The 12,648-nt window shown below is 55.9% G+C and overlaps 4 protein-coding genes across 4 annotated transcripts; 2 read left to right on the forward strand and 2 right to left on the reverse strand.

Annotated features, from left to right (window-relative positions):
- Nucleotides 1–312: 312 nt before the first annotated feature.
- Nucleotides 313–2,210, forward strand: RHO25_001475 (uncharacterized protein; the record flags this gene model as incomplete). The annotated part of the gene is made up of 3 exons (XM_023594084.2): nucleotides 313–1,537; nucleotides 1,593–2,111; nucleotides 2,170–2,210. The coding sequence occupies 3 exons, from the start codon at nucleotides 313–315 to the stop codon at nucleotides 2,208–2,210; spliced, it is 1,785 nt and encodes a 594-aa protein (XP_023459928.1).
- Nucleotides 2,211–2,948: 738 nt separating this feature from the next.
- Nucleotides 2,949–4,933, forward strand: RHO25_001476 (uncharacterized protein; the record flags this gene model as incomplete). Its single annotated transcript, XM_023594085.2, has 2 exons — nucleotides 2,949–3,722; nucleotides 3,809–4,933. 2 exons carry the CDS (start codon nucleotides 2,949–2,951, stop codon nucleotides 4,931–4,933), a joined length of 1,899 nt encoding a protein of 632 aa, XP_023458739.1.
- A 485-nt stretch (nucleotides 4,934–5,418) lies between these two features.
- On the reverse strand, nucleotides 5,419–6,186 carry RHO25_001477 (uncharacterized protein; the record flags this gene model as incomplete). Its single annotated transcript, XM_023594086.2, has 1 exon — nucleotides 5,419–6,186. The coding sequence occupies one exon, from the start codon at nucleotides 6,184–6,186 to the stop codon at nucleotides 5,419–5,421; it is 768 nt and encodes a 255-aa protein (XP_023459952.1).
- Nucleotides 6,187–7,528: 1,342 nt separating this feature from the next.
- Nucleotides 7,529–12,164, reverse strand: RHO25_001478 (uncharacterized protein; the record flags this gene model as incomplete). Its single annotated transcript, XM_023594087.2, has 2 exons — nucleotides 7,529–7,894; nucleotides 7,947–12,164. 2 exons carry the CDS (start codon nucleotides 12,162–12,164, stop codon nucleotides 7,529–7,531), a joined length of 4,584 nt encoding a protein of 1,527 aa, XP_023459946.1.
- Between the last annotated feature and the right edge of the window lie 484 nt (nucleotides 12,165–12,648).

The raw sequence follows: 12,648 nt of genomic DNA on the forward strand, positions 1-12,648 counted from the left end.
GAGACTCGAATCCTTATTGCAATTCATACAAAATTGTAGATGTTGATGGAATTGAAGAAGTTCAACAGCACTACTGCAGTTCCGAAGCTAGCAACCCTACTTTCGCGACCCTAGTTGCTTACTTAATCATCTCCTGCCGAACAGAGGCTGGGACGGACCACTTTCGAAGAAGCGACAACTCCGAAAGCAGCAGGAAGGACGGACGCTCATTCGTCCGACAATCGAGAGCGACTCGGTGGGGGTTCACAGTAGAGCTTGACTCGTGTGCTGAACGGTGTCGTCTGCATTCATAGTCCGCGAGCATTCACAACCATGTTTGTCCTTCCGCCGCCGCCGCGATATCCCAATGGCAACCTCTATACGGGCATGCCCGGTGGCGGGCCTCTACTGGAAACCAACAACACGCTCGAGCATCCAACGGGCCCGGAGTATCAGCTCGTGCTTGGAGAGGGCACGTATGTCCTCAAGGACGACCTGCATCTAGCCACGCCGCCGCCGCACCCCAGCGATGCGCCGCAACCGAATAACAATCCGCTGGCAACCATCGCCGGACCTCCAACCACCGGGGCGAAGCTTTCCATTGCGATTATTGAACCACGTCGGCCGCCTTCGCAGAACCTCTTTCGCACCATTACCACACAGAGCACTCGGTCACAGGTTCCTCCAAGCATCCAGGAAGAGGTTCATAGCCCCAAGAGCGATGCAGGCTCCACGGCGAATGGCTTTGGCTCGCATTCTTATTACAATCAAGTTCCCACCTTTGGCGACGGCAATCCAGCTCTTGCCGCGGCTGTTAACCCCAAGGCAAAGAAGGATCAGAAGGCCAAGCCGAAGAATAACATTGTCAAGTCCAATTCATCCTATGTGTCCAGGGTCATACCTCACGAATCGCTGCAGAAGCGGCTGAGCGAACGATCCACCGATGGCCTATTCGCTTTTGCCAACGTGAACCGCGCCTTTATGTGGCTGGACCTCTCGTCTCCCATCAAGGTTGAGAATCTGACCAAAGTGCTCTTCACCAAAGCACATGCGCTGTGCCATGACGTAAACCCATTGACCAGATCGACCACTCACCTAGACGTGGTGCTGGGCTTCAACACCAGCGATATCATGTGGTACGAGCCCATGTCACAAAAGTACGCTCGACTGAACAAGAACGGCATGATCAATCCATCTCCGGTGGTTTGCATACGTTGGCTTCCTAACAAGGAGAATTACTTTGTGGCCGCACACACTGATGGAACCCTTGTGGTATATGACAAGGAGAAGGAAGATGCGGAATTCGTGCCCGAGGAGAGCACTTCTCAGGAAACGACAGGTGGCGCAGCGCACGATCTGCTTCGCGTCCGCAAATCGGTGCAATCACGTAACCAGAAAAGCAACCCAGTGGCGGCGTGGAAGGTGTCCAATATGAAGATCAACGACATCGCGTTCTCGCCCGATGGACAGCTGCTGGCCGCCGTCAGTGATGATGGCTGCCTGACTATTATTGATTACATCAACGAGAAGGTGCTCGACGTTCATCGTGCCTATTATGGTGAGTTTCGAGGCACAGACCCCATCTAGCTTGCATGCGCTGATCTTTAGGACAGGCGGACTATTGTGCGTGACATGGTCGCCTGACGGCAGATACGTCCTGTCAGGTGGTCAAGACGACTTGGTCAGTATCTGGTCCCTCGCCGAACGGGCGCTGGTGGCGAGATGCATTGGACATCATTCGTGGGTCACGGACGTGAAGTTCGATCCGTGGAGGTGTGACGAGAGGAACTATCGATTTGGAAGCGTGGGCGAGGACTGCCGACTCTTGCTCTGGGATTTCTCAGTAGGCATGCTTGGGCGCCCCAAGGCCATGAGAGCGCGCGGTAGCATTTCGAGCCATGTGCCTGGGGACCGGAAACAGAGCTCAGTGACTGCTGGCCGATTCAGGAGCAATTCCAACCTCACGCAGGTCCCTACGGCGGAGAGCACAGAAGATGCTGAGGTTGTACATCCGGTTGACTCGAAAGCGAGCACGGCTGTGCTGCCGCCTGTCATGTCCAAGAGCATCGACGAGCACCCTCTGTGTTGGCTGGGCTTCGAAGCCGATAGTATCATCACCTCATGCAAAGACGGTGAGTGCATCTTTGGCTGCGGGGCTGTCGGGCGATTCGCTGACCACGAACATCACAGGACATATTCGAGAATGGCAGCGGCCCACCGATGGGTCGTGATGTGGTTGCACAAGAGCCCGGCTCACATGAGAGATGAGGCCATGTCAGCCCGACCGCAATATGTACACATCCATGGCGAGAGGAGGGTCGTGCTCGCGGCGCAATCGTGTTCCCAGGTCGACGAGTTGCGCAGCGGTGATGAGTTTTACGTTGAGGACCACGCCATTGCTGTAACAGTAGTGCCGACGTCCAGGCGTCGGGATGATGGTTCGTGCTAGCGGCGCACTCAAGAGCTTCTAGCGCGTCTGCTGCATGCTCAGATCTGCTGCAGCTGCTGCGAGCGATAGACTACCGCTGTGGCGTCATCGTTCACGCGCGGTTGTGGCTGCAATTTTTCTTTGTACATGTCTTGTTAACGAGCAGACGATGGCATGTTAGATGGTAGCACAATCCACTTCCTTTCACTGCCACTTCTTATCACGACGTGCAGCCCCATCCACAGGAGCCGCGACAGCGCGGGATGACCAGAGTGGGCAGCGCGCCGGACGTACTACGGCGCCATCAAAAGTTTGGGAAGTCGAGATAAGAGCGACTGCGTCACGCCACTACCCTGCATTTTGTGTCCATACATAGCTGCGCGCGAGACTTGCGTGCTGCCAAACACTGCCCGTCCACGCTTCTCTGTCATTGCTCATTCCTCCGAACCTCCCGCCCCCTCACCACCCTCCGCTCTCGTCGAATTGATGCCGTTTTGAGTAGTGGCCGAGCCGGCGCCCGCAGCCCCCTCGTCTGTCCAGCATGATCTCCTCGCGCATCCACCACGTGGGCAGCAGCAGCGGAGCAACGCCGCGACACCAGAACAAGCCATGGCTGGAGATTCTGCCGGACGTGCGCTTCGTCGTCTTCCATGGGAACGAGCATGAGGCACAGACGGTCAAGCTGCAGGGTATCGTCCGGCTGCATACGCCTGAGGCCATGAGCATCCTGAAGCCCAAGGTGCGGCTGGAGGGCAAGCGTAAGATCTCGTGGTGGTACATGGGCGGCATCTCGGCCGGCGAGGTCGTCGACAAGCGCGTTTTTTGGAATCAAGAGCAGCGTCTAGGCATCGAGAGTGCGCACAAGGTCAAAGCCGGCACGCTGGATTGGCCCTTTGAGTTTGAGCTGTCGCCGTCGATGCCCGAGAGTGTAGAAGGCTTGCGCGAGACCTACATTGCCTATCATTTGCACGCCAGCGTCTCACGGCCAGGATGGAATGCCAAGGATATCACTGCCCAGGAGCACATTCGTATCGTGCGTACCTTGGGTCAGGACTCGATGGAGATGACGCGGTCGAGAGTCAATGCCGACATATGGGCAAACAAGATTTCGTACAGCATTTCCATCCCCACGGATGCCGTGGTGTTCGGCACGTCCATCACGGCTGACGTCGAGCTTTCCCCTATCAAGAAGGGCCTGCGGCTAGGCAAGGTAGAGCTGCGACTGATGGAAACGGTTGTGAAACGCATCCAGGCCACTGAAGTTCCAGACATCCGGGGAGATCGATCGAAAACCGAGGAGTCGGAGGTAGCCAAGGTGCGTCGAAGCTGTGCTCGACCACAGATCCCGAGCCATCGCGTGTAGCGATCTGTCAAATTGACAAGATACTGACTTCTCACTAGGCGGACATGGACTTCCCCGAACATTCAAGAATAATGTACGAGGATGAGACTCTTGACAATCCCACCATGGCCGACGAGATGTACAAGTTCAAGGCCACGCTACCGCTGCCGAAGTCCCTCAATGTGTGCAGACAAGATGTGGACAATCATAGCATTAACATCACGCACCGATTCAAGCTCATGGTGAATATACACAATCCAGAGGGCCATGTCTCACAGCTCGTCTGTCGATTGCCCGTGAAGCTGTTCATCTCACCCAATCTACCCGTGGATGAGAGGAACGAGGTGAGTGCGAACATGAGCGGTGTTTCAGACGCCGAGCTCAACAGTACCGAAACTGTTGTTGTGGCTCCACCCGAGTATGGGCGACATCAGCTCGATCAGATGTACAGCGACATTGATGTGAGCGGCTTCATGAGTAGAGCCGGAAGTGGTCCTGGAACACCTGCCGGACTGTATGCGCAGAGTCGAAGGGGCTCTCATGAGAACGTGCTGTCGCTCAATGGCCTGGCTGATGGCGATCCTGCTTCTCTCCACGGCAGTGCAATGCCTCATCTGTTGCATTCGCGATTGGTGAATCTGCAGGAAGACGGGCATGTGAACGGATATCGGGCGTCAGCTACTTCGAGCCATCACAGTCCTTCCGGAGGCAACTCACCCGCGCCTGGATTTATCGATTCGAGCGATCACTCTCCTGAGCGTGCATATCGTTACACGCCGCCGGTACGCAGTGGGTCGTACTTTCCAACTACCGGTAGCTCTCCACACTCGAGCGCACCCATGTCCCGACGGACTTCGGGCGATGAGCATGCACACTCCACGAGTCTTCACAGCCGGGACTACGACCTGAACGATCTGTCTCGCGTGCCATCATACGGTGCTGCGCTGAGAACGCCTGGCGCCGTGACACCGTTCACTGATGGACCGCCTTCGTATATGGAAGCTACTTCTCGGCCGCCTAGCCCCGTTCAAAGACCTAGCGCGGCGCACATGCGAGGCGGAGACACGCATCTCACTGCACCTTTGGCAGCGATGAATATAAATGGTACGAGTGGCACTTCCCAGCCACGATCAAATTTACACGACGAAGATGCGAGATTGCGAATTCTCCGCGCAAGAAGTTAGTGGAACCTGCGCCGATCGACGAGTAGCCGGCGGACGAGTATGATTCGAGCGTTGTTTCCAAGCGTTTTCTTTTTTGGAGTCCAATAAACTAGGAGTCAATCTTTCAAAGGTCATTTTCATCAGCGGGAGTTTCATTCAGAGGGAAATGATGGACACTGGGACAAAGCTTGTGCGGATTATTGGGTTTGATTAGTGGCGTTTGCAGTGATATTCACCACTTGGTCTCGTCGGCGTTGATGGGGCTTGCGAAAGTGTATGAGGCAAAAAGCGCAATCTTTGTTTATGGAAGGCAGGATGGGACTTTGAAGTATGATCATCCTTCGCTTGAAGGAAAGAGAAAATCATTAGATTAGACGATAGAAAGAGACTAGCCATGCAAAGTGGCAACACAGTCTGCGGGTATCTCGCGAAGTGAAAGCAAGCACAACCGTGGTATCGAAATTCGACCCGATCGCGCAGCGTATACAAATTCCTTCATTCATTCATCATAACCAGATGGAATGTCGTCGATACCTTCGTTCAAGATCTTTGACATCGGGTTCTCGGACTTCGATGCGTACACTGTCTTTACGTCGTTGCGCTTCGCGTTCGTATAGTGTTCCACGTCGCTCTGTGGAAGGCGTTGGCATAGGCATGGGCCTGATGGAGACGTTCTCTAGGCCGTCATTTGCCACTATGGTTGAGTAACGGTGTCGATGTTTGCGGCGATGTGTCTGATCGCTTGACGCTGGTTCGATGATCGCGTCAGGTTGATACGTGCGTCGTGTTGATGAAATTGGGTAGACGCGCGTGTAATCGTTGGTTGGCACTGCTGGCGTAGACGACAAGCTATGTTTGCGCAAAGCTCGTTCCGTCGAGCGCAGGAGATGTCGCAGTTGAGAGTAGCCATGAGGGATTTCGACTCGTACGAGAGAGTTTGTGCTGCTATCCTTCTTTACGGCGTAGATGTCGCCTTCTCGAGAGAAGATGTGGCAGGCGACGTCTTGGCTCAGCGCATAGCCTGTGTCGCATAGGCGGGAGACTTTGGCGCGGTAGCATGTGGGACAGGACCGGGCATGTAGTTCGTAGTTGTAGAGACTCCAGGCTTCGACGGTGGATAGGGGACGAGAGCTGTTGTTTGTTGGTGCAAAGCGCACTGATTTGGGTGGTGAAGCTGGGCTGTTGGGCGTAGAGACATTGTTGGTTGTGGTGGGCACAGCGTCGGGCTGCACCTCGACCACGACGGGCCGCAGGGTGGGGCGACGCGACGACATGATGATAGGTGAAGATCAGTAGTGGTAAGGCTGAGGTAGACGCTGAGTAGTATGGTCGATGTTCAATGATCGACTCAGGACAGAAGGCAACGAGAGCAGGCAAGGGCGAGGGAGATATACTTGCTGGAGAGGCAGGACTACTGGACGTGACCCATCGTTCCCAGGCGGCCGCAGTAGCATAGCAGCGGCAGCAGGAGGGCGCTGAGCGCATGGGGCTGGTCGAGCTCCCAGGCACCACCAGGCTCGATGTCCAAACGCTTCTGAGACGGAGAGGGTGTGCGGAAGGATTCTGTGTGGGCGGCGGCCGGGGTGACCAAGGCAGCTTCGCCTACTCTTGTTAATCGAATCGCATGTACAGCCTTACGAGGCTGTACGTGCGGATTAAGCGTTTGATAGGGTCAGGGTTGGAAGCTGTGCGCGGTCAAGTGGGATTGATGCGCTCAGACTCGTAGGCACTATACTACTATGGAGCTAGCTCGTAACAGGCCCCATCCTTACGGTGTGCCCACGTACTGCAGGAAAATCCTTGGCGCAACGGAATATCTCTACACTTGCTCCGCCACTCTGAGGCCGCCAACTTGTCCAAGCCAAGCCACCACCAATGCAGCACGCAAGACGCAAGACACCGTGCAGCGTTCGCAGCTCTGTCGGCGCCGAAACGAGCTCCATTCGAGTCACCGCGCGCGTGAGTCGATGATGAGTGTGCTCTCTCTTCCTCTTGTCCACCTCGGAGGTAACGGACGAACACTTCGTGCTGGTGTCGGCATTGTTGCTTCTGTGCTTGCTTGGTGCCGATGTGACGTGCATCGTAACGGTCCATCAGCCAGCCAGGCAGCCATGGCAGCCACACGCCAGATTGCACTAACAACGTCCAGATCAACAAACATCCAGACAACCAGACAGGCAGGCATCTTATCGCCAGCCCACTGCGACCATGGAGCGCATTCGCATTGAACTTGAACCTTCTGCCTTGATGACGTGAAGGAAATCCGCCCAGTCTCGCCTCCATCCTCCCGCCATTGGACGCCTGCCAACTTTGTCAACAGCGTTACACCTGGTATCGCTCCCCAGCGATGGCGCCCAAAAAACGTGTCTGACCCAATAGTCACGCTGAACGGCTTGTACACCACATCAGCTGTGTAAGTGCCGGAAACTCGCCTGTCAGCGTGAGGCGTGTTGCAGCGTTGTCCTGGAGTCGTGCACCTTATGTTTTCAACCAGGCGTGGACCCTCAAGGATTGACGTGATGCCGAGAGATAGCACAAAAGCACAGCAAGACACCCGCAATGCTCTGTCTGTGAATGGTATATACATCGCTTAACTGTACACGCAAGTTAAATGCTTCATCGTCTGAAACCGGCTTGAATATCTGCCTTGGTGAAATCAACAACCACATCCTTCTCCCCTTCTGTTCGAGGATAAACGTCCTCGACCAGTCTCTCGAGCCGCTCTAGAACCGATTCGTAGTTGCGTTCGCATTCCTTGCAGACAAACGTGACCAGTCCACGGGATAGTTGTTCTTCGTCGGCTTCGCCAAAGTGCTTGTCGATTCGCTTGCGCAGTGTGTCGATGCCACGTCGCACTTCTTTGCTATCGTGCGCTGAAAGTAGCGTGCGCATCGCCTTCCGCGAATACGATGGTCGCGTGGACAGTGCTGTTGCGCTCCCTTGTTGCGTGGCGAGGATCGATTCGGCGGATTCTAAGTAGTCCTGCATCATGTCAGTAAAGCATTCCGCTCATTGATAAAGGCCTTGATCTTACCAGAAGCTTGCCTAGAGGTCGACGAATCACGCGAGACACATATGCTTCCAGCGCCTCCGCTCTCTCTGTTAGAGCTCTGCCTTTCCATTCTGCGAGTACGCCGTCTCGCCCGCCATCGTCGACTTCCTCAACGTAGTGGTTCATGTTCTCGATAAGAAGGATGTGGTAGTTGAGCATCTCTTTATCCTCGGGATCATCGGTACCGGTGTGCGCCTGCTTGCTGGCTGTGTTCCCAGCAACCGGACTCTCTTTGGCAATCACCTTCAGGCTGTCAAACATGGTTCGGTTGAGCTTTTCGTACGCCTCGTCGATGATTTTCCTCACTTCCGCAACGCATGGTGCAGGACCGTCGTAGTCGGGCCCGGCTACTGCGGAGAATGTGTTCTCCACCGCGGCGGAGAAATGAGGAAAGATTTTCATAAAAGCAATGACGCCCTTGCGCTTCTTGATCTTGACCTTCGTGTCCTCGATCGCTCGAATTTGCTCGTCTACAAATCTGCTCAGTCGAGTCCTTAGACTCTCCGCAAGATTGTCGAGTAGTTGGAGGAGATAATCTTGGTTACTGTCTTGAAGGTAGTATGCATGTCGACATAACGTGGCCAGCACGCCAACGGCTTGCACTGGGTCATCTGCGACAGCCCAGTCCTGCATGGCCTTTGTTTCGGCGAGGAAAAAGTCGAAAATTTTGAGCATTGCGCTCGTGACAAGGCCGGCTGCTTCTCGGTTGGGCTCTACGGGCTTCCTTTCCAGCAGATTCGTGCCGAGTCGAGCGGCTGGTGGTGATGACTGCACGGCGTCAATAAAGTCCATGCTTTCCATCGAGCTGAGGTGAAAGAAGTCGACGATGAAATTCTGTTCCCGATTGATCAGTGGCGCCATCTCGTCCACGGCGCCAGCGAAGGCTTGAGCGCGCATGATGGCGCCTGGCTGCTTGTGCTCGCTCGTGGTATGTTTGTCGCCAGTCGCACTGCGGAATGTCTTAGCCAAAGTCTGAGACCGCTTCACGGTGAGCTTTCGAGCTGTAGATGTCAAGCCACCAGCAGTCGGGTCTTCCTTCTCAAGAGACGTGAACAGGATGTCCACCTCGTCACCCGTGCTTGTGCGCGCCGCGCGCTTCCAGTTCTGCAGGTTTTCTCTGAACGTGTCTCTGTAGACAGGGCCTGCTCGCTGTTGGTACATGCGAAGTAGCGTTGACCAAGCCGGTGGATTGAGTTGCTTTGTGAACAAGAGGATGGGGCTGTACATCCACAGGGCGCTGCGCACTTCGCCGAAGACCTCACTGTGTAGCTTCGCTAGCCCCCCGCCTCCACCTACGCGCAGGGCACGGCCCTTGATGCTGTTCATCGATGTCATGAATCTGGAGTCGAGGAATTGCATGAGACGTTGACAGAACTCAGCAGTCTCCCGATCATAAATGACTTTCTTCTCCTGCAGAGCTACCATGTCCGCCGTCTCGTGATCCCCAACCGCAGCTTGAGCTGTCGGCAGAGACTGAGTGTTAGACCGTAGTTTGGGGTCCATAGTCAGCAGTGCTTGGTACAGCTTCACCAAGCTGAATTCAATCTCCTCCAGGCCAGTGGAGTCGCCGAGATCGCCGTAACGCAGTGGCTCCATCACTCGTCGGTCGAGAGACATGGTGTCAACGAGGGTCTGGAGCTCGGACTGCAAAAGCTTCTGGTTCGCGGACTGCACCTGCAGACCTTGCGACTGTGCCTCAATGTAAGCAATGTCGTCGTTCAGCGAACTGAGTTCGACATGGTACAGCGTCAGGAGACCTTCAAGCTCGTCGCACTCCGCAATGGCCTTGTCGAGCAAGGACTCTACGAGATTTACGCGCTCTTCGCGTGCAGCATCGGCATGTGACAACCAAGCACCGGCTTCGACGCGGCCCTGCTCACGTCGGATCTCGGCTTCAAGATTGTTTAGCTGCTTCGGCCGAAGAATGTCGTTGTTCCAGCCAAATTCTGTCAGCATCATTTCAAAATCGAGTCCCTTGTCTTCCAGCAGTGATCGATCGACGCCCAACGCAGCAAGGTACCGTTCTTGATGTGCGCTGCGCCGTTTGATCTTTACCTGAGGTTGGCGGGCTTGTCGTTGCTCGATTGTCGGATTTGATGCTTCATCCTCCGTTTCCACGGGTTGAATTGGCTGATTTGCAGGTCGCTCGCTCGATTCTGCAACGCGTTGGATATCTTCAGCAGGCTCGTGCTCTATGTGGGGCGGAGACTTTGGCGAGCTGATTTCAACTCGTGGGGGAGTCTCCCTCGAAGCGCTCTCATCGGATATTCCGTTCACTGGAGTCGACGGCCTCTCATCCGGCTTCCCCCGCGGCTGAGGTCGAGGAACGACACCAGTGATACCGTCTGGCTCACCATCTCGTTCCGATTTAGCCTTCAATATTCTCTCGGCTGCCCCACCAGGACGAGGCTTGAACGCGCCAGCTGCGTTTGCCGCCTTCTTGAAGCGATCTGCGATGGCCCTCTTTTTGAACATGGGCCCCAGTCCGGGCCTGTACTGCTCCTCGTCCATGTCGCCGTCAGGGGAGTCCAGCTGATCGGCACCAGGTGCTGGTTGCAGCGGAGAAGGCATCATACTAGGGCCAGACCCTGTCAACGAGCGATCCATTTCTGACTTGCCTACGTGGAGAGGCTTCACTTCTGGAGTCGATTCCACGAGATTACCTCGAGGTGTAGAGGCATCTACGTGAGACCCATTGCTTTCCTGGGTAGGTCGCGCTTGCAGAGGAGCAGGTCTCAGCTCCATACTGTTTGAGATTTCGGCAGCAGGCCTGCGATTCGATCGCTCAGGGGTGGTGGGACTAGGTGCAGCATCCAGTGCAGTAGCTGGAGCAGCGGCGGACGAGTGGCCTGGTCCCCAATACGACGTCAATGCTCCGACGGCGGCCGCATCGCCAAGGTCAATACCATTAGAGTCTTCGCTGACAGCAGTTGGGAGCTGTGGGTCTGAGGGAGCCTTGGCGGATCCGTTTTGCGCTGGCGTGGAAGGTTTTGTGTCAAGTTGTGGCAAGCGGCGTGGGGAACTTGCCTTACTTGTCTGTTCAGGTGTCTGCGATTGATAGTTCATGTAACGATCGCGTGCAGCCTGGAAGAGGCTTGCTCCTTCTCGTTTCGTGGCATCTGTAGACGGTGTGTCGCTCAACTTTCTGTCCTCGGAAGCGCCATCGATAGACTGTTGGAGTGAACGCTGCGCGGGACTCTTCGGGCGCGATGGCAATTGCTCTGGTTGCGTCGGGGGGAATCCGGGTGATGGCGGTGGCTGTTCGCCCTTTCGGGCGTTTTGCTGTCCAAGCATTGGTTGCCGATGACCTGGGCCAGGAGAGGTCCCAGGCCGCAATTCTGGTCGGCCGTCCCGACTCGGCTGGCGAATCTGCTCTGTGCTGGCAAAGGCTCGCGGCCCACCTGGCGCATGTGGCCCTGGACCAAAACGGGCTGGGCTATCTGAGGGCCGTCGACTAGACGGACCGCTGCCAGGCCTGCCGCCATCGCTTACACTGGGAGGTGGTCCTGGGCTGCCCCGATATCGACTTCCATCTCGGCTCTGTTCTCGCTGTGCGAAAGGTGGTTGTGGGGGCTGCGGCACTGATCCGTCGCCGGTTGTACGTGCGGACTGTTGTCCCGACTGTGATGGCGCAGAGGATGGCGCCGTCGGCGGGAACGCACCCAGTATTTGAGCCCTCTCCTTATCGTCGAAGCCTCGAAGCTCGGGCGTCTGACCTTTGGTGTATTTCCTGTAAATCTTGACGGCGCTTGCGATGAAGAAGTCCTTCTCCTTGCTCGTCCCCGCCTGCCAGTAGTAGGGCTTAGAGATAGTTACGACAAATCCTACACTGCCCGCCCAAGCACGGTGGTTCGCCTCACGCTCGCTTTGTGGTGGATGTGGCGGGTTCGCGAATGATTCGATGCACGACAGCTCCTCCATGTTCCACGTCTTCCCAATGCTGAAGCTTCCATTGTTGTTCTCGCGCGCCTTGTGCATGCGAACCCGGCCTGTAGATCGTACTGCAATTATGATGAGCCGAGGCTTCTTGTGCTCCGGTGGACTGTCGGGGGGAGGAGGAGCTGAGGGCGACGAGCCATCTTCCTGGATGCGAATGTGCGTGATGTAGCTCTCCGCCAGCTGCCCGTTTGGGTCGAGCTTGGAGAAGCACGACTCGATGATGCGGCGCTTCTCATCCTCAAACCTCTCAGCACGAGACATGACGGCGGCATCGCTGGGTGGACGAGGACAACGGCATGGCTGAGCGTGATGCGCGTTGCGACGTGCGGTAATGCTCGAGCTCGGGTCGGCGCCGGCGAATCTCAATGCCGAGCCCGAGGCGCTATTCATACTGCATCTATGGACTACACGAACTTTAATGCACGGCGTAACCACGAAGGCGGCGCCGCCATGCGATTGATATCCATGGTGCTCTCCCTGGCCCGTCTCGCCGCATTCTGTCTCGCTTCTGATCGTGGTCCCTGCTTACTGACGACAGGACGCTCACGAGGAGCCTTCTGCTCGCGAAGTGGACGCCTTGGCAGCCAGCGCTGCTCTACATCGTCACAATTTTCATCGTATGAAAGGTCGTCATGTGTGACCTGTGGTAGTTGCTCGCCCAGCCTCCATCTCTGTTGGCCTGCCGTAATCGCGAAGCAAAACCTACGGAGACAGCGTACACGCTGCGTAGCGGCGAGTCGAGTTC

This window comes from Cercospora beticola, chromosome 1 (genome assembly GCF_033473495.1).
Source record: "Cercospora beticola chromosome 1, complete sequence".
Lineage (NCBI taxonomy): Eukaryota > Fungi > Ascomycota > Dothideomycetes > Mycosphaerellales > Mycosphaerellaceae > Cercospora > Cercospora beticola.